Source organism: Phocoena phocoena, chromosome 20 (assembly GCF_963924675.1).
Source record: "Phocoena phocoena chromosome 20, mPhoPho1.1, whole genome shotgun sequence".
Taxonomy (NCBI): Eukaryota; Metazoa; Chordata; class Mammalia; order Artiodactyla; family Phocoenidae; genus Phocoena; species Phocoena phocoena.
Genome location: NC_089238.1, coordinates 5,438,173 through 5,459,125, shown reverse-complemented (window position 1 = coordinate 5,459,125; position 20,953 = coordinate 5,438,173). Strand labels below are relative to the sequence as shown.

Below are 20,953 nucleotides of genomic sequence, written 5' to 3'. Positions count from 1 at the left end.
TCTTTGTAGGAGTTTAGAGAAAAATGTATCCCATCTTAGGGAAGATTCTATCTTTTCTGGGATTTGTTTCTTTTTTTTTACCCCCATCTTGTTTTTTGTTTGCATAGTTTTCTTTTTCCTAGTGTTCTCGTATCTTTTTTTAAAAAATAAATTTATTTACTTTTTGGCTGCACTGGATCTTCGTTGCTGCATGCAGGGTTTCTCTAGTTGCGGCAAGTGGGGGTTACTCTTCGTTGCAGTGCATGTGCTTCTCATTTCAGTGGCTTCTCTTGTTGCGGAGCACGGGCTCTAGGCACGTGGGCTTCAGTAGTTGTGGCACACAGACTCAGTAGTTGTGGTTCGCGGGCTCTAGAGCGCAGGCTCAGTAGTTGTGGCGCACGGTCTTAGTTGCTCTGTGGCATGTGGGATCTTCCCGGACTGGGGCTCGAACCCGTGTTCCCTGCATTGGCAGGCGGATCCTTGACCAATGCACCACCAGGGAAGTCCCCGGATTCTCATATCTTTTCCTTCTTCTTCGTACACTTCTACCTCCTTTTCTATGAAATTCCACCTTCCAAGGCCTCTCTCCAAAGAGAAAACTTTTGAATTCCTCAATGTCTTCTGGTTACTGCACCTTTCTGCCCCACTGGTAATGTTGATTTCCTTCCTCACATCCACCCCATCTTGGATGCCGATCCCCAAAGTAAACTGGTCTTCACTGTGCCTTGTCCCCGCTCTGAGGTTTTCCAAAGGTTTTGTTTTCCATTTTACTCAATGATCTCCTAACCTTCCAAGTTTTCTTCATTCTAACAAGCTAATAAACTCCTTCGGTTCCCTGGATAAGACTCCCAAATTGATCTCTCCCCCATGTTCTCCACCACAGACTTGGCTTCTATATAATTTACTCATCTCAATGGCAGCTCTCCTGAGTTTCCAGTAACTGCAAGGACCCAAGATAATCTTCCCTCCCAGGAAACCCTAGAGGTTTAGGTTCTCCCTTATTCCTGTGCGTCCTCCATCCTGGCCATTCAGGCATTACCTCGCATGTTCCCCACCAGCAGAGCTCTCTTCTGTTAAGGGGTCTGCTGTTCATGATGAATTGTTTGTTTGTTTTTTGCGGTACGCGGGCCTCTCACTGTTGTGGCCTCTCCCGTTGCGGAGCACAGGCTCCGGACGCGCAGGCTCAGCGGCCATGGCTCACGGGCCCAGCCGCTCCGCGGCATGTGGGATCTTCCCGGACCGGGGCATGAACCCGCGTCCCCTGCATCGGCAGGCGGACTCTCAACCACTGCGCCACCAGGGAAGCCCCATGATGAATTTTTAACTAGAAATGTTATTTTAACATCCTGTGTTCTCAGTTCCAACCTCAACACAATCATAACTCTTGCCTACTTTGAATGATTAATTCCTTTGTGTATTTACTGATTTTGAACTTTCTTCTCGTTGATTGTTGACATTACTATTGCCTTCATTTCCCTAAAATTTTCATTTTTCTTCCCACTGGATCCTGATGACATTTAGTCTCCACTAACCACATTATCTGGCAGTTAAAATTTTTCTTTCCATGATCTCCATGATATGATATCATCTTGCTCAGAAAGAGATAGATTTCCATCTTCTTTCCTAAATTCTCCCCAATGTGTTCCATACATGTAATTGCTTCTTTGATTCATTCCTCTATTTTTCGAAATCTTTTTTCTTTTCTTTTTTTCATTCCTCTGTATTTTCTGATAGCCTAGTGCATACTGGAAGGTAAGAACAGTGGGAAAAAGTATACAAATGATCAAGAGTTTTTAGTCTGTGAGAAAGGAGTTAAGGAATTGATAACAATAAACAAATAATATACCTAGGGGGTGAAAAGTGCTGTGATAAAACTTTAGCCAGCATTATGGAAGAGTTGATGCTGGGGCTCCTCTTTTAGGCAGGGAACACCTCTCAGGTAAGGTGCCTCTGAGCCAAGAAATGCGGGAAGTTAGTAGGCTGCCGGGTTAGGAGTTTTCCAAGTAGAGCGGCTAGCAAACTTAAAAGGCCACGCCACGAATGAGTTTAAGAGACATTAAGGAGCCCATGTGGACAGAGCAGAGTGTGCTTTCAGGAACGTGATGGGAATAAGCCGAAGAGGCAGTAGCAGTGGGGACGGGCAGGGGCGGGGGGTGGTGGATAAGGTTGGTCATGTACTCAATTTCAAGGAATCGAGATTTTATTCCTAATAAGATGAGAAAACACGAGGAGTTCTTGAGTACTGGAATGACATGAAATAATTTACATTTTTCAAGGAATCCCTTTGGCTTCTGTGTAGAAAGCAGACCATAGCGGGCAGGGGGCAAGCAGGAAAGCCTTGTAGGAGGCTATTGCAAAAAACATGGTGACAGAGAGAATGGTTGACTGCAGCATGGGTGGAGGGGTGAGTGTTGGTTGGATTCTGGATATGCTGCTTATAGAGGGCAAATGAGAGTTGACATTTAAATAAATATGGGCTGAGCGGAAAAAACGGATGAAGGTTGATGTTAAGGTTTTGGGGTCAAAATTACTTTCAGGGATGTAAAGCAGCATGACTACATCATGAGTGCTTGGACTTGGCCCTGTGCTTTAGGAATAAGAAGTCTTGATTTTTTTTTTTAAATTGAAGTATGGTTGATTTGTATTAATTTCTTTTTTTATTAATTTATTTAATTTTTTAATTTTAATTTTAATTTTTGGCTGTGTTGGGTTTTGGTTGCTGTACGCGGGCTTTCTCTATTGCAGCGAGCAGGGGCTACTCTTCATTGCAGTGCGCAGGCTTCTCATTGCAGTGTCTTCTCTTGTCGAGGAGCTCGGGCTCTAGGCGCGCAGGCTTCAGTAGTTGTGCCTCGCGGGCTCTAGAGTGCAGGCTCAGTAGTTGTGGCTTACAGGCTTAGTTGCTCCGCGGCATGTGGGGGTCTTCCCGGACCAGGGCTCGAACCCGTGTCCCCTGCATTGGCAGGCGGATTCTTAACCACTGCGCCATCAGGGAAGTCCCTATCACAGGATATTGAATATAGTTCCCTGTGCTATACGGTAGGACCTTGTGGTTTACCCATTCTATATGTAATAGTTTGCATCTGCTAATCCCAGACTCCCAATCCATCCCTCCCTAAAATCTTGTTTGTTAAGGTGAGTTGAGCAGGTTGATGAGGGATGCAAGCAGTAGTTTCCCTGGGGGAGGAGTGTTCCAAAATAAACCTGGAAAGTTCAAAGGTTTGAAGCAAGAGCGTGTCTGAAGAACTTTCGGAAGCCTGTTTGGATGGAACATAGAGAGCATGACTGGAGACATAGGGTCAGTGGGGTAGAGGCTGGGGGCTGGGGAGCAGGTCACGTAAGGGCCTTTCAAGGATACATCAAGACCTTAATTTTTTAACAAATTAATTTATTTTTTATTGGAGTATAGTTGATTTACAATGTTGTGTTAGTTTCAGGTGTACAGCAAAGTGATTCAGCTATCTGTCGATCTATCTATATTCTTTTTCAGATTCTTTTCCTTTATAGGTTATTACAAAATATTGACTATCGTTCCCTGTGCTGTACAGTAGGTCCTTGTTGTTTATCTATTTTATATGTCGTCGTGTGTATATGTTACTCCCAAATTCCTAATTTATCCCTTCCCCCCACCTTTCCCCTTTGGTAACCATAGTTTGTTGTCTATGTCAAGACCTTGATTTTATTCATAATGAGATGAGAAAAGATTAGGGAGTTTTGAGTAGAGGAGGCTTGATGTGATATAATTGGTGCTAAAAGGTTCCGTTTGGCTAATGTGTAGAAAATAGACAGGCACTGGCAGGGGAGGGACAGGAAAGCCAGGGAGGAGGCTACAGCTGTGGTGTGAGAGAGAGTGATTGGCTTCGTGAGGGTGGAAGGAGTGGGTGCCTGTCCCATTCTGGGTGTATCTTAAAGGAGGGCAGGCAGGATTGATCATTGTGCTGGATATTGTGTGTGAGCGAGAGAAACAAATGCTGAGGAGTTTTGTCGTGGTGAAGGAGAAGAGTGGAGTTGGCAGTGACTGTGCCGGAGGTGACAGGTGGAGGAGACCTAGCCTGGGAAACCAGTTCTGTTTTGGAGATTGTAAGTTAGATGTGCTTGGAGTTCTGCGCTGTGTCATTTTCTTCATTCCCCTCATGGAGACCACAACAATGGATCTATGGGGAGGCCTGTCTCCCTCCAAAATGAGCCCTGCACCTTTCTTCCTCTCCATTGCTCCTTCCCACCACGTTTTCCAACCTGCAGCTGTTTTCCTTGTGTCTATCTCTGCCCTGTAAAGTGCTTTTACCCATCTATAGTATAGGCTCCGTGAACACGAGGAGTACGTTTGCAAATCCACAACAGTAGCACCGTTCCTGTACACAGAGGTGATCAGTAAGGATCTGTGGAATGAATGGGTCCATCCCTCCCCAGTTTGGATGAGGTGGCCCTGCAACCTGTGGTCTCCTGCTCACAGGAAATTGCTTGTATTTTACAGTCTCTCCATGTTTTGCAAGGCTAGTATTTAGAAAGTATTCAAATCTATATTTATTCATTTTGAACTATCCAACCCTGTGTTTTACACAAACTACGTTTACCTTTTGGTTGGTTTGTATTGTTTGTTCCAATGTGCAGGGAACATTAAACATGGAATTTTATTTACACTTATATAATAGGAACATCACTAAAATGACTCCTAGCATCAAGGTTTTTTTTTTTTTTAATTAATTAATTTATTTTTGGCTGTGTTGGGTCTTCGTTGCTGTGTGTGGGCTTTCTCTAGTTGCGGCTAGCGGGGGCTACTCTTCATTGCAGTGTGAGGGCTTCTTATATTTGGTTTTTGTTCATTTACAGTGTCTTCTCTTGCTGCAGAGCATGGGCTATAGGTGCACAGCCTTCAGCAGTTGTGGCCCATGGGCTCAGTAGTTGTGGCTCGCAGGCTCCAGAGTGCAGGCTTGGTAGTTGTGGCGTATGGGCTTAGCTGCTCTGTGGCATATGGGATTTTCCCAGACCAGGAATTGAACCTGTGTCTCCTGCGTTGGCAGGAGGATTCTTAACCACTGCACCACCAGGGAAGCCCTGCATCGAGGTATTTTTAAGAAATTCATTGTTCTTCTCTTTCCTAGAAATCTGGAAAGTTGATGATCACCTGCTGGAGCACTTACAAAATGAGAGCATGGAGAAGAGACTAGAACAATGGCATGAACAGAACCCACTGGAATATTTTGTTCATCAGAGCAGAACTCATTTTCTGTTCAGGCAAAATCATGATGTGTTTGACTTACATGGAAAAAGTATGAAGTCAGATTTAACTTTACTTCCCCAGAGCAGGAGCTATGAAATAAAGATCCCTGCTGAGTTTACTGGCGATGGGAAATCCTATCTCCATGCTGACAATGAACAATTTCATACTGAAATTAAATCTCCCAAAAGCCAAAAACCCATCAGCTCTAAGACCCAATTCAGCAAGCATCAGAAAACCCAAAAAATACAGAAGCCTCATGTATGTGGTGAATGTGGGAAAGCTTTTATCAAAAAGTCTTGGCTCACTGATCACCAGATAATTCATACAGGAGAGAAGCCCCATCGATGTAACATGTGTGGGAAAGCATTCTCTAGAAAGTTCATGCTCACTGAACATCAGAGAACACATACAGGAGAGAAACCTTATGAATGCACTGAATGTGGCAAAGCCTTCCTCAAGAAATCACGGCTCAATATACATCAGAAAACCCATACCGGAGAGAAACCGTATATATGCAGTGACTGTGGGAAAGGCTTCATCCAGAAGGGAAATCTCATTGTACATCAGCGAATTCACACAGGCGAGAAACCTTACATATGCAATGAATGTGGAAAAGGCTTCATCCAGAAGACTTGCCTCATTGCACATCAGAGATTTCACACAGGAAAGACTCCTTTTGTGTGCAATGAATGTGGAAAGTCCTGTTCCCAGAAGTCGGGTCTCATTAAACATCAAAGAATTCACACAGGAGAGAAACCCTTTGAATGCAGTGAATGTGGGAAAGCCTTCACTACAAAGCAAAAGCTCATTGTTCATCAAAGAACTCATACAGGAGAGAGACCCTATATCTGCAATGAGTGTGGGAAAGCTTTTGCCTACATGTCTTGCCTTGTTAAACATAAGATAATACACACAAGAGAGAAACGTGGAGCTTCAGCCAAGGTGGAAAATCATCCCTCAGAGAGTCACAGCTCCTCACAGACTAGTGATGTTATGCAGGAGAAAACCCCTGTAAATTCAGTGACTATGCAGGTGCCTTCAGTGGCCCCTCAGACATCAGTAAACATAAGTGAACTCCTAGCAAATAGGAATGTAGTCATAGTGGGACAACCTGTGGCCAGATGTGCACCCACAGGAGATAACAGAGGTCTTGCACAGGAGAGAACCCTTATGAATGCATTGAATGTAGTTGTGCCTTCAGTCGTCAATTACATCTTATTTTATGTCACAGAAAACCAGTAGGAAAAAAAACTCAGAGACATACTATGTGAAAAAGATATAAATTATTGAGCTAAAAATTTTAGCTTATATGGTGGCTGATAAAGTATATACTGAGAGAAATTGTATAAATGCTGAGACTGGGAACGCATGATGTACTCATCTAATTAGATACATGCATTGATACAGAGACATAATCTGATGTTAACCCAAACACATACACATCAATTGCTCTGTTGTGTCAGTCGAATGAATGAAGGAAGGCTGAGTTCAACTAAGTGGAGAAAATAGTTGTTTTTAAACACATAATTTGTATGTGGAAGGTTGCTATGAAAAATAAAAAACAACAGGGCTAATATTGGACTGGTGGGATACTGGGCGTGTATATATCAATTCAGTTTCTGGAAGGCCAAGGTGAAGCATTACTTGAAAACTGGGATGTCTATCTTAAACCCCGAGAAATTTACATTGTGCAAATAGATTGAGCCAGTTTGATTGAGTCATTTTGTTCATTTACTGAGTATTTGTCGAATACTTCCTTTTTACTGGGTCCTGCTCTAGGAGCTGAGGATACAGTGGTGACCAAACCAGAAAAAGCCCATGGTCTCCTGGAGAGAGCTTTGAGGTAACTGGATTGTCTTTAAGTGGTACCTTTACACACCAGGTAATCTAGTAAGAGGATGTAAATAGGTACACAAGGTGAAATAGACATTTTCTTAGTCCCTTCTGGTTACTATAAGAGAATACCATAGCCTGGGTAGCTTATAAAAACAGAAATTTATTTCTCACAGTTCTGGAAGCTACGAAGTCCCAGATTAAGGTGCCAGCAGATTCGGTATCTAATGAGGGTTCCTGGTTCATAGAAGACAGTCATCCCACTGTATCCTCACATAGGGGAAAGGGCAAAGGAGCTGTCTGGGATGTCTTTTATAAAGGCACTAATCCAGTCATGAGGGCTCCACCCTCTTGAACCAGTCACCTCTCAAAGGCCCCACTTCTTAATACCATCGTATTTTGGGTTTTATTTTTAATATTTTAATTTTATTGGAGTATAGTTGATTTACAATGCTGTGTTAGTTTCAGGTGTACAGCAAAGTGATTCAGTTATACATATATTCATTCTTTTTTAGATTCTTTTCTTCTATAAGTTGTCACAGAATATTGAGTAGAGTTCCCTGTGCTATACAATAGGTCCTTGTTGGTTATCTATCTTATTTATAGTAGTGTGTGTATGTTCATCCCAAGCTCCTGATTTATCCCTCCCACCCCCCCACATTTCCCCTTTGAATACCATCATATTTTGGATTAGGCCTCCAAATATGAATTTTGGGAGGCATAAACATTCAGTCCTTAGCAGATATGGAGTATTGGTTCAAGGGGTTATGATAATTTCTTGTTTAAGTTGTATATTATTTTGAGGGACGGCAAGGGCTACTCTTAACGGACTTTAAGCACTTCAGGATACAAGTTATTTTTTTAATGCCCAAGTCTTATCCCCCCAGTAGATTAAAAATCCCTTGATTTTGCTATTTAAATGTTAAAGTTTTAACAACAGTCTGTTCCTCAGTTGCACTAAACCACATTTCAGGTGGTCACAATGTGACTAGTGGGTACCACATTGGACAGCACAATGAGCAAAACTTTGTAGCTGACTATGTGGCCGAAAAGTATATACTGAGAAATCTGTCATCATTTCCATCATCCTAGAAAGTTATACTGGAGAGCCCTGGTTTACATGATTTTATATTTCCCAGCACAGAAAAATAAAAACCAATTATGTATTGATTTGGAAAGTGAATGAATGAGCTAGTGGACTAATCAGAGTGTTCTGTCATTGAAAGGAATGAGCCATTGGAAGGCAATCCTAAAGAACACAGCTGTCTTCCCCAAATTGTATGTGATTAGAGACCCAATAACAATATAAACTGGGCAAAGGAAAAAGGATCCTCAGAATACATAGAATACAAAGGATAGGAATCTTAGTCTGTAAGAATGGAGGAGAAAATAGGAGATGGGAGGTGACATTCTTTTTTTTTTTTTTTTTTTTTTTTGCGGTACGCGGGCCTCTCACTGTTGTGGCCTCTCCCTTGCGGAGCACAGGCTCCGGACGCGCAGGCTCAGCGGCCATGGCTCACGGGTCTAGCCACTCCGTGCCATGTGGGATCTTCCCGGACCGGGCACGAACCCGCGTCCCCCCCATCGCAAGCGGACTCTCAACCACTGCGCCACCAGGGAAGCCCGGGAGGTGACACTCTTATAGGATGTTGTGGAGAAGAACCTTTGTCCACAGGACTATCACTCTTGAGAGCTGCCACCATTAAAAAAATTCCAGCTGCACTCTTACCTGCTGAATTGAGATGTGTTTTCATTATTCTTTCTCCCTCTTCTGGGAGTGGGGCTCTTGGCCTCTCACTAGCCAGAGTACTTTTCCTTAATCTCCTAACTATCCTGTAGTTATCCTAACTATTCTAGTTATAAATAGTTGGGTCTTGTTAATAGGAAAGGAAATGGAAATTTGCCATGTTGTGGCCGGCTCAGAATTCAATCTGAAACGCTGGATTATTGGGTAATTCCCTCCTTCAGATGTATTTTAAAGCACCAACACTGTGTGAGATGCTGTATTCCACACTGAAGATAAATCAATGAACAACAGAGGCAAGGGAACAGCCTTTAAGGACCTTACAATATGAGGGAGAGAGTCAACGGATTATATGTCAGCAAGTGATAAGTCCTATGAAGAAAAATAGAGCCTAGTAATGGTAATTTATAGTAATGTATTGGTAATAATGGGGGATGCCCTCCCCCCAAGCTTTCCTCTATATAATTTGAGCCAAGACTGAAGTACTGAGGGGAGTCACCCATCATAATATTGGTAACCAGAGAACATTCCAGGACTGTTTCTAATGATTGTATATGACAGGCTTTCTATCTCAGATTCTCTGAGAAACTTATTGCAAATTTCCCAGCCAAGTCCCCGACCTCCTAATAAGGCTGGAATCCAGGACTGCATTTTTAACTATGGCCTTATGCACACCTAATTTTGACATTCTTTGCCCTAAATCTTGGATTACTGTCCTCATCACCACCCGCAGGTTGTGCTTTTCCCAGCGACTCGAGACCTTGAATGGCCTCACTGCTAGTGGCCTTTTCCTAAGTGCCCCCCGCCCCCGCCGCCCCCGCCGCCCCCCATCACAACTTACATTAGCCCCAGCCGCTCTTTTCTCTCGTTACTAGCCAGCCCGGTACTGTACCAGCTTCTGGGAATCTTTTTCCGTTTGTTTTTTTTTTTTCTTTTTTGCGGTACGTGGGCCTCTCACTGCTGTGGCCTCTCCAGTTGCGGAGCACAGGCTCTGGACGTGCAGGCTCAGCGGCCATGGCTCACGGGCCCAGCCGCTCCGCGGCATGTGGGATCTTCCCGGACCGGGCCACGAACCCGTGTCCCCTGCATCAGCAGGCGGACTCCCAACCACTGCGCCACCAGGGAAGCCCTTTTCCTGTTATTAAAAACAGCTTTCTACAAACTATTTTCCGGTCAGAAGCTTTCCGTGGCGTCCATTTACCGGAGGTTATTATCTTTTCCCTTCCTAGGAGTGCGTCCTCCGCTGCCATGCCAACAACTCATACTTGTCCGTTTGGAAACTTTTTTTTTTTTTAAATACAAGGTAGATAATATACGCCGCGGCCGTATTACTTGTCTGCCTAGCCTGCTGAAAGCAACTTAGCCTGCATCATTTTTGCCTCGCGAAGCTTGAGACTGAAAATTTACCTATTTTCTGCAGGAGTCGAAGTACCAGGAAATTAGATAATTTCACTGGCTTCTCACCTTCCCGGCCATCCCTGGCTCCTGGTACCCAAACCCGCCCCTTGGCTTTCTGTACGTCTGGTGTCCCAACATGGCCTCCCCCTGGGGCCGCGGACAGCTGGGCGCGGACATATTGCCTCTCTAGGAAATCCCGGAAATCCGGTCGTCCTCCTTTCCTCAAACACCGCATATCCACTTCGGCTGCCGTAGACGGAGCCGGCCAGGTCCGGACGTCAAAGCAGTTCACAGAAGTACGACGTTTAGGCTCCTCGTAGGTTGGGGAAATCAGGTTAGTGTGTGGTTTTGCCCCTGGATTTTTTTTTTTTTCTTTGTCACAGTGGTGGTTTTGTTTCGCCCAAGGGTGACGCGTGAACTTGGTGCAATCTGGACCCATGAGATTTTTGCCGGATGGCAGAGGGGGAGGGTAGAAGTGCGGAGGTGGATGTATTTAATGCGAACCAGGAGAGTACCTGCTTTGAGGTATTTGAAGGGAACCGGACGCGGGTTTTGTCTATGGTTTATGTTGGGGAGTGTCCTGGGAGTCAGTATGATTAGATTCTGTAGAGATCATTGCTCTTCCAGCTGTCAGGGCTTGCGGTTCTGCAGATCACTCCGCTTGCAGGGCTTACGAGTGGCATTGACGATGATCGCAGTGTCGGGTTCAGGCTGGGGATTTAATTTGGGGCTCAGTGGTGTTGGGGCCTGGCTGGATGGTCATCATATGAGGGTGTCTGGCCCAGGTTTCAGATTAATAAGGAAGTGTGTAGTCAGTGTCTGTGGTACAGAGAGGCTGTGAGGGCTGAGGCTTTGGACGCCGAGGACCCCTGGCTGTAGTTTTTTTGTTGAGGTTCCAACTTCGGCTGCTGGGACGGAAGACGGTACAGCCCAGGGCAGTAGTCCGAAACCATCTGGTTTTCAGCTTTTTTGTGTGTGGGTTTTTTCTTTTTTAATACATTTTATTGAAGTATAGTTGATTTACAATGTTGTGTTAATTTCTACTGTACAGCAAAGTGATTCAGTTATACATATATGTACATTCCTTTTCGTATTCTTTTCCATTATGATTTATCACAGGATATTGAACATCCCTGTGCTATACAGTAGGGCCTTGTTGTTTATCCTGGGCTTTTAGCTTTTAATCAAGGAGTTGATTACAGACTGAGAGACTAAACCAGCAATTTCAATCTGTTTTGCATCGTCTCTGATGCTTTCGCACAGCAAAGGCAGAATATAGTCGTGACAGAGACATTTTGGCCTGCAAATTTGAAAATCTGTGTCTGTTCTCTTTGCAGAAAATGTTTGCCAACACCTGCACTCACCTTCTAATATTGATATATTGTAACGGCACCGTTACTTGCTTCCCTGACATACATGAACACTTTGTTGTTTGCTAACAGAATCTCCATTTTGTTTAATTATATATCCCTATGGCATGGTGACCTATATCCCAGTTTATTAGTAAGTCCCGGTTGGTCTTAGTCAGTCATGTGGTTCGAGTTCCCATTGCTAGTGATTGAATTAGTACTAAAAAATGAGCTTAGGTATATGGGGCATTTCTAGCCAACTGTGTATGTAAAAGTCTGCTTTGGGGTTTCTGGGGGACCATTTTCTCTTTTAAATAAGTAATGCCTTGAATCTCTTTTTTCGTGTTGATAATGATACTGCTGAAAATTTTCTGCCCTATTTTCTAATGTTACCTTATTCTTATTTCAATGCATTGGCTCAACTCTGCAATACAAAATTGAAAAGTGGGGTGGTAATGGACATTTTTGTCTTGTTGCTAACTTATAAATTCACTTGCTATCTTGTCTGAAGTCAACATGTTTTCAAGAGGGTAAATCTAGTATTTCAAATTTAATGACATGAAGGTATTCATAGTATTCTTTCAGGCAAAAAAAAATCTGTATTTTATCTGAGTCATAACTCCCATTAATTCCTTTTTCTTTTTCTTTTCTTTCTTTTTTTTTTTTTTTGCCCACGTGTAGCATGTGGGATCTTAGTTCCCCGACCAGGGATCAAACCCGTGCCCCCTGCAGTGGAAGTACAGAGTCTTAACCACTGGACCACCATGGAAGTCCCTCCCATTAATTCCTTCTGTCCTTTATTTGCACTTTCTGTTTTGACTCTAAATATTTATATATTATTGGTCTTTTCAAGCAACAGGCTTTTAGTATTTTTGAGCTCTTCCATTTCTTTGTTAAATTAAAAGCTCTACAAGTGAGTCAGTATAAAAGGAATATATACATATAGGGACTTTCCTGGCGGTCCAGTGGTTAAGACTGTGCGCTTCTACTGCAGGACGTGAAGGTTCAATCCCTGGTCATGGAACTAAGATCTCACATGCCACACAGCATGGCCAAAAAAAAAAAAAAAAAAAAAGAGGAATATATACAGACATTACCTACATCGAAAACAGAGCATTGCCAGCACCCCAGTGGTGTTCTGTGAACCTCTTCCCAATTATATTACATCCTCACACCCGAAGGTGAATACCATCTTCTCTATTAGCAAGCACTTTCAGGCTTTTCTTTATGGTGTTATAACATAATCACTCATTCCTCATCATTATGGTTTATTTAGTTTTGCGTATTTTCAACTGTGTTTCAATGTAATTGTACATCATGCATTTTTAAAACCATTTTTAAAAACTGAAGTGTAGGGCCTCCCTGGTGGCACAGTGGTTGAGAGTCCGCCTGCCGATGCAGGGGACACGGGTTCGTGCCCTGGCCTGGGAAGATCCCACATGCCGCGGAGCGGCTGGGCCCGTGAGCCATGGCCGCTGAGCCTGCACGTCCAGAGCCTGTGCTCCGCAACGGGTGAGGCCACAACAGTGAGAGGCCCGCGTACCACAAAAAAAAAAAAAAAAAAGAGAGAGAGAGAAAAAGAAAAACTGAAGTGTAGTTGATTTACATTGTGTGTTAGCCTCAGGTGTACAGCAAAGTGATTCAGTTATACAGATATATAATCTTTTTCAGATTCTTTTCCATTATATGTTATAAGACATTGAGTATAATTCCCTGTGCTATGCAGTAGGTCCTTATTGTTTGTCTCTTTTATACACAGTAGTGTGTACATGTTCATCCCAAACTGTTAATTTATCTACCCACCTCCCATCCCCTCTGGTAACCATAAGTTTGTTTTCTATGTCTGTGAGTCTATTTCTGTTTTGTAAATAAGTTCATTTATATCAGTTTTTTATATTCCACATATAAGTGATATCATATGATAGTTGTCTTTTTCTGACTTACTTCACTTAATATGATAATCTCTAAGTCCATCCATGTTGCTGCAGATGGCGTTATTTCCTTCTTTTTTATGGCTGAGTAATATTCCATTGTATGTATACATACCACATCTTCTTTATCCATTCATCTTTTTTTGGGTTTTTTTGCCTCTCACTGTTGTGGCCTCTCCCGTTGCGGAGCACAGGCTCTGGACGTGCAGGCTCAGCAGCCATGGCTCACGGGCCCAACCACTCCGCGGCATGTGGGATCTTCCCAGACCGGGGCACGAACCCGTGTCCCCTGCATCGGCAGGCAGACTCTCAACCGCTGTGCCACCAGGGAAGCCCTCCATTCATCTATTGCTGGACACTTGGGTTGCATCCACGTCTTGGCTATTGTAAATAGTGCTGCTATGAACATTGGGGTGCATGTATCTTTTCAAATTAGAGTTTTCTCCACATCATGCATTTTTTATGTCAGGCTCAGTATTTCTGAGAATTATTCACGTTTTTGCACATAGGTGTACTTTTTTTTTCCCCTCTGTAACAAGGGTCAGACAAATATATAAATATCCACACAGTAAATATTTTAGGATTTGTAAGCCACAGTTCTCTCACATATACTTCTTTATTTTTGTTTTACGTCCTTTAAAAACAAAAAAGTCATTCTTAGCTTGAAAGCTGTGCAAAGACTGTAGTTTTTCCACAGCATTCCATTGTTTGAATATTTGTTTTTTCCTAGTATTTATTAAACTTGTGTTGTTTGCATTTTGGTTTATTATGAGTAGTGGTGCTATGGAAATTACTGAGCGTGTCTGCTGGTTCAAATATGCCCATATTTTTGGAGGGATGTATTTCTTAGATGTATTCTCAGTGAAATTGCTTCTGGCTTGGTGAACATGTGGAGATGCAGGGAGAGTGACGCTCCTATAGGGGTCACTCCTTGCCCTTACACACATACCCTGCCCTAGGCATCTCTTCCATCTGGCTGTTCCTGAGTTACATCCTTTTATAATAAGTAAATATAATAACTAAAATGTTTCTCTGAGTTCTGTGAACTGTTCTGGAAAATTTTTGGTTTTTGTTTTGTGTTTCGTTTTTTTTGTTTGTTTTTTAGGTCATGCTGCGCGGCATGTGGGATCTTAGTTCCCCGACCAGGGATCAAATCCATGCCCCCTGCAATGGAAGCACGGAGTCCTAACCACTGGACCACCAGGGAATTCCCTGCTCTAGCAAATTAATCAACCCAAGGAGGGGGGTCATTGGAACCTGCCATCTGTGGCTGGTTGCTTAGAAGTACACGTGACAACCTGGACTTGTGTTTGCACATGAAGTAGGAGGTAGAAGCCAGTCTCATAGGACTGAGCCTTCAACCGGTGAGATATGATATTATCTCCAGGTACATAGCGACCGAACTGAGATGAACTGTAGGACACCCAGCCAGTGTTGTAGCATTGCTTGGTGGTGTGTTCAAAAAACACACATATTCAAATTGGTGTCAGAATCGTACCTTCTTCTGGATGAGTTTCCTGTTATTACATTTCCCTCTCCTGGTAGCACTGCAAATTACGTACTTTAAGAAAATTATTAATGTTCATTATGACACTAGAGATTACACATCACATGTAATTATTCTTTGTCAAATTCTTACGTTAATTAGTACTTCTGCACTTTCCTCTGACAATACAGTAGTCTTAGAGCACCTCAACTTCATTTACCGCCTTCTAATTTATGTACTGTTATTTTGTATTTTAGTTTTTTATGTATTTAAAACCTCCTAAGATATTACCATTATTGCTTACAAGACATTGTTTCTGGTTTGCCCAGTACATTGGTTTTCAAACTGAAGTGTGTGTACTCACAGGGTGTATAAAAACGCTTGAGGAGGTTCCTGAGCGCACACGGTTTAAAGGAAAGCAGTGCCCAGTGCCTCTCCTCCCATACGGTCTGTTGTGTATAATTGAGCTGCCTGAGATTCTCCTGCTCCTGAGGGCTGCTGCTGGGATGGATCTTGTTTCCCTCATCTCCTTTGACAGTCACGGCACTTCAGCTTCATGGAATAAAGGAATACCCCCACCACAGTCAGAAGCTTAGGCTTTTTGGCCAGAGGAATAAAGTCTTCTGGGGCAACAATCTTCTGGGGACACTCGGCAATGCTGTGGGCATTGGGCTAAGGTGAGCGCCCAGGAGCAGCGTTAGCACCTGAGCCCAGAAGAAATGTACCCTCAGTTTGAATTTTCTCCTCAACCCACAGGTCCTGACTCTCCAGGAGCAAAAGAATCAGTAGAAGGAGGAAGAAGTTACACAACTTGGTATCAGCATTTCTTGGGACACACTTGATTGAAGACAGAACAGAATTTAGAGCAGATCCAGAAGACACAGCGACAGAACCTCCCTGTTGCCAGCTGTTTTCAGAAAACAGAAGAAAATGATCAAGGCCCAGGTGACTTTTGTTTGGTTTTATTCTTTCCTTTGTTCCCTGATGGATTTGTAGAGGCCTATAAAAAATCACTTCCATTATTCTGTAGAGTATAAATATGTGTATCTTTAGTCTGTCGTTCATATATATATATATGTCAGACCTCTTTTTCTTTGTAGGAGTTTAGAGAAAAATATATCCTTTCTTAGGGAAGACTCTTTTCTGGCATCTGTTTCTTCTTTATTTTACCCCCATCTAGTTTTTATTTGCAGAGTTTTCTTTTCCCTTTCTTTTCATATATATATATATGGGAATGTGACGTTTCTAGCTTAACAAGAAGATTTAACTTCTACACATTATAGAAACTTAATTGGATAAATGGGTCGGTGGCTGACTACACAATTAGAGAATATTTTATTAGACATTTGCTTCTTCAATAGTTTATTAAAATAAAAACCCTGCTAGATATCTCGATGCAGCCTATAAAGTGGAAATGAGCAGAAAAACTTTAACATTTCTTCCATATCATCAAAAGGACATCACTTCATTAAACACCACTGTTATTCCAGGAAACCCTGACATTTGACGATGTGGCCGTGGACTTCACGTGGGAGGAGTGGCAGTTCCTGGCCCCTCCTCAGAAGGACCTGTACCGGGACGTGATGCTGGAGAACTATAGCAACCTGCTATCTGTAGGTGAGGACGGCTCCCCTGGGTCCCTTAGAGGGTCCCCAATCAGTGGCCTTTCCTTTCTCAGCTTCTGAAAGCTCTGGAGTGTCTGTGATGCTCTGAAGCAATAGATTCTTAGCCCCTTACCCAGATACGTGGGTATATTCTCCCTTCTGAGAGAAAAGCCTTTACCTTGTAGGTTGTAACATTGTTTTGTCCTCAAATGTAACACTCTGCTGTCTTCACAGATCCCAAGCCCAGTTCAGTGGGTCTAAATCTGCTGTCATTTCCCACGAATAGGTTTTCAAGCCAGCAAACCAGACATACTCTCCAAGTTGGATCAAGGAGAACCATGGACGATGGAAGATGAAATCCGCTGTCGAACCCATTCAGGTGAGTGAGAGACCAGCAAGGTGACAGGCGTGGAAATCACACTGTAGTTGATCAGAAAAGAGTCACAGCTGTGAGGGGGTTGGACGCTGGGTAAGCAGTGCCTCCATGCATCTCTCTCCCGATGTCAGACCTCTTTTTCTTTGTAGGAGTTTAGAGAAAAATATATCCCTTCTTAGGGAAGACTCTTATCTTTTCTGGGATCTGTTTCTTCTTTATTTTACCCCCATCTTGATTTTTGTTTACATAGTTTTCTTTTCCCTGTATTCTCATATCTTTTCCTTCTTCTTCGTACACTTCTACCTCGTTTTCTATGAAATTCCACCTTCCAAGGCCTCTCTCCAAAGAGAAAACTTTGAATTCCTCACTGTCTTCTGACTACTGCGCCTTTCTGCTCCACGAGTAATGTTGATTTCCTTTGTCACATCCACCCCATCTTGGATGCCGGGCCCCAAAGTAGACGGGTCTTCACTGTGCCTTATTCCCGCTCTGAGGTTCTCCGAAGGTTTTGTTTTCCATTTTCTCCGATGATCTTTTAACCTTCAAAGTTTTCTTCATCGTAATAAGCTAAGCTCCTTAGGGTCACTGGAGAAGACTCCCAAATTGATCTCTCCCCAGTGTGCTCCACCACAGACTTGGCTTCTATATAACTTATCTTGATGGCAGCTCTCCTGAGTTCCCAGTAACTGCAAGGACCTAAGATCATCTTCCCTCCCAGGAAACCCTAGAAGTTTAGGTTTTGCCTTACTCCTGTGCATCCTGGCCATTCAGGCATTACCTCAAATGGCCCCCACCTGCAGAGCTCTTTTCTGTTAAGGGGTCTGCTGTTCATGATGAATTTTTAACTAGGAAAGTTATTTTAACATCCTACATTCTCAGTTCCAGCCTCAACCAGACCATAACTCTTGGCTACTTCGAATTAATTCCTTTGTGTATTTTCTGATTTTGAACTTTCTTCTCGTTCACTGTAGACCTTACCATTGTATTCACTTCCTGAAAGCTTTCATTTCTTTCCCCTCATCTTCTGAAAACATTAAGTCCCAGGTAGGGACTTCCCTGGCAGCCCACTGGTTAAGACTCCACGCTTCTACTGCAGGGCGCGTGGGTTCAATCCCTGTTCGGGGAGCTAAGATCCCATGTGCCATGTGGCACAGCCAAAAAAAAAAGTCCTAGATAACCATGTTACCTGTCACATGACACAAAAATTCTTCTTTTAGTGATCACCATGACATATCATCTTGTTCACACGGAGATTTCCATCTTCTTTCCTAAACCTCCCAATCTGTTCCATACACGTGATTGCTTCCTTGATTCATTCCTCTATGAATTATTTTTTTGATAGTCTAGTGTAAGCTGGAAGGTAACGGCAGTTGAAAAAACAAATAGACCAAGAGCTTTCATTCTAAGAGGACGAGACATCAATTTAATAGAAATTTAAAATAAATAATATGTCTAGGGGGTGAAAAGTGCCATGATGGAATTAAGTTGCATAATGGATCTCTCTGAGGTGCGCCTTGTAAGTTAAATGTGATTGGAGTTCTCTACTGCATCACTTTCTTTTCTTTTTTTTTTTTTTCTTTTTGTCTTCTAGTTTTTTCTTTTTCTGCTGTGTCATATTCTTCATTCCCCTCATGCAGACCAGAACAATGGATCCTTGGGGAGGCCTGTCTTCCTCCAGAATGAGCCCTGGTTTCCTCCACCTCTCTTCCTCTCCATTTTTCCTTCCCGCCAGGTTTTCCAACCTGCAGCTGTTTTCCTTGTGTCTATCTCTGCCCTGTAAAGTGGTTTTACCCACCTACAGTATAGGCTCCTTGAACACAAGGAGTATGTTTGCGAATCTCCAACACTAGCACCATTCCTGGTACACAGAGGTGATCAGTAAGAATCTGTGGAATGAATGAGTCCATCCCTCCCCAGTTTGGATGAGGTGGCCCTGCAACCTGTGGTCTCCTGCTCACAGGAAATTGCTCGTATTTTACAGTATTTAGAAAGTAACCAAATCTGTATTTATTCATTATGACCGTTTTTTTCCAATGTATAAAGAACATTAAACATGGAGTTTTATTAACATTCATACCATAGGGTCATCACTAAAAAGACACCTCACATCAAAGTATTTTTAAAAATGCCTTTATTCCAAATCTGAAAGATGGAGGAATTCATTCTTCTTCTCTTTCCTAGAAGTCTGGAAAGTTGATGATCACCTGCTGGAGCACTTACAAAATGAGAGCATGGAGAAGAGACTAGAACAATGGCATGAACAGAACCCACTGGAATATTCTGTTCATCGGAGCAGAGCTCATTTTCTGTTCAGGCAAAATCATGGTATGTTTGACTTACATGGAAGAAGTATGAAATCAAATTTAACTTTACTTTCCAAGAGCAGGAGCTATGAAATAAAGAGCCCTGCTGAGTTTACTGGAGAAGTCAGATCCTGTCTCCATGCTGACAATGAACAGTTTCATACTGAAATTAAATTCCCCAAAAGCCAAAAACTCATCAGCACTAAGTCCCAATTCATCAAGCATCAGAAGACTCAAAAAATAAAGAAATCTCATGTATGTGGTGAATGTGGGAAAGCTTTCATCAAAAAGTCTTGGCTCACTGATCACCAGAATCTTCATACAGGAGAGAAGCCCCATCGATGTAATCTATGTGGGAAAGCCTTCTTCAGAAAGTTCAAGCTCACTGAACATCAGAGAACGCATACAGGAGAGAAACCTTATGAATGCGCTGAATGTGGCAAAGCCTTCCTCAAGAAATCAGGGCTCAGTGTCCATCAGAAAACCCATACCGGGGAGAAACCATTTATATGCAGTGAATGCGGAAAGGGCTTCATCCAGAAGGGAAATCTTATGGTGCATCAACGGATTCACACAGGCGAGAAACCTTATATATGCAATGAATGTGGAAAAGGCTTCAGCCAAAAGACGTGCCTCACAGCACACCAGAGATTTCACACAGGAACGACTCCCTTTGTGTGCGGGGAATGTGGAAAAACCCTTTCCCAGAAGACAGGTCTCATTAAACACCAAAGGACTCACACAGGGGAGAAACCCTTTGAATGCAGCGATTGTGGGAAAGGCTTTATCGAGAAGCCACAGCTCGTTATCCATCAGAGAATCCATACAGGGGAGAAACCCTATAGATGTAGTGAATGTGGGAAATCATTCAGAGGGAAGTCAGTCCTCAATAAACATCAGAAAACTCACTCAGTCAAGGTGGAAAATCCTCCCTCAGAGGGTCACAGGTCCTCACAGAGCAGTGTTGTCCTCCAAGAGAAAAACCTGAATACAGTGACAATGCAAGTACCTTCTGTGGTCCCTCAGACATCAGTCAACATCAGTGGGCTCCTAGCAAACAGGAATGTAGTCATAGTGGGACAGCCTGTGGCCAGATGTGCACCCGCAGGAGAAAGCAGAGGGTTGGCACAGGAGAGAACCCTTATGAATGCAGTGAATGTGGTTGTGCCTTCAGTGGTCAATTATATTTTATTTTATGTCACAGAAAACCAGTAGAGAAAAAATTAAGACATTCTCTCAGGAAAAGGGTTGAGTGAAAATTTCTTGTTCATATGGTGGCTGAAAAGTATACACTGAGAGAAACTGTATAAATGCTGAGACTGGGAGCACGTGACCTACTCATCCAATTACGTATATGCCTTGATACAGAGGCATAATCTGATGTTAACCCGAACACACAAACGTCAGTTGCTCTGTTGTGTCAGTTAAATAAATGAAGGAAGCCTGTGTTCAACTAAGTGGAGGAAATAAGGAGGTGAATTTTTTAAACATATAATTTGTTTCTGGAAGGTTGCTATGGAGGGAAAAATCACAGGAGGGCTAATATTGGATTCGTGGGATATGGGGCGTGTATATATCAATTCAGTTTCCCCAGGCCAAGGTGAACAATGAATCTGAAACTGGGATGTCTTCCTTAAACTTTCAGAAGTTTATATTATGCAGAGGGACTAATGAAACAACAGCCTTACCTTAGACTGAGTCAGTTTGGTCTTTCACAGAGTATTTGTCAAAT

The 20,953-nt window shown here is 42.9% G+C and overlaps 1 protein-coding gene and 1 pseudogene across 1 annotated transcript in view; one reads left to right on the top strand and one right to left on the bottom strand.

Moving 5' to 3' along the window:
* Positions 1-20,953, bottom strand: part of LOC136140962 (zinc finger protein 850-like) — a 397,037-nt pseudogene that overhangs the window by 210,462 nt on the left and 165,622 nt on the right.
* The window catches only part of LOC136140808 (zinc finger protein 350-like), a 30,100-nt gene that overhangs the window by 3,525 nt on the left and 5,622 nt on the right, over positions 1-20,953 (top strand). Inside the window, exons 4-5 of the mRNA XM_065898972.1 lie at positions 5,079-6,078; positions 19,422-20,263. Coding sequence (XP_065755044.1) covers positions 5,079-6,078; positions 19,422-20,263 — 1,842 coding nt within the window. The remainder of the gene's footprint in view (positions 1-5,078; positions 6,079-19,421; positions 20,264-20,953) is intronic.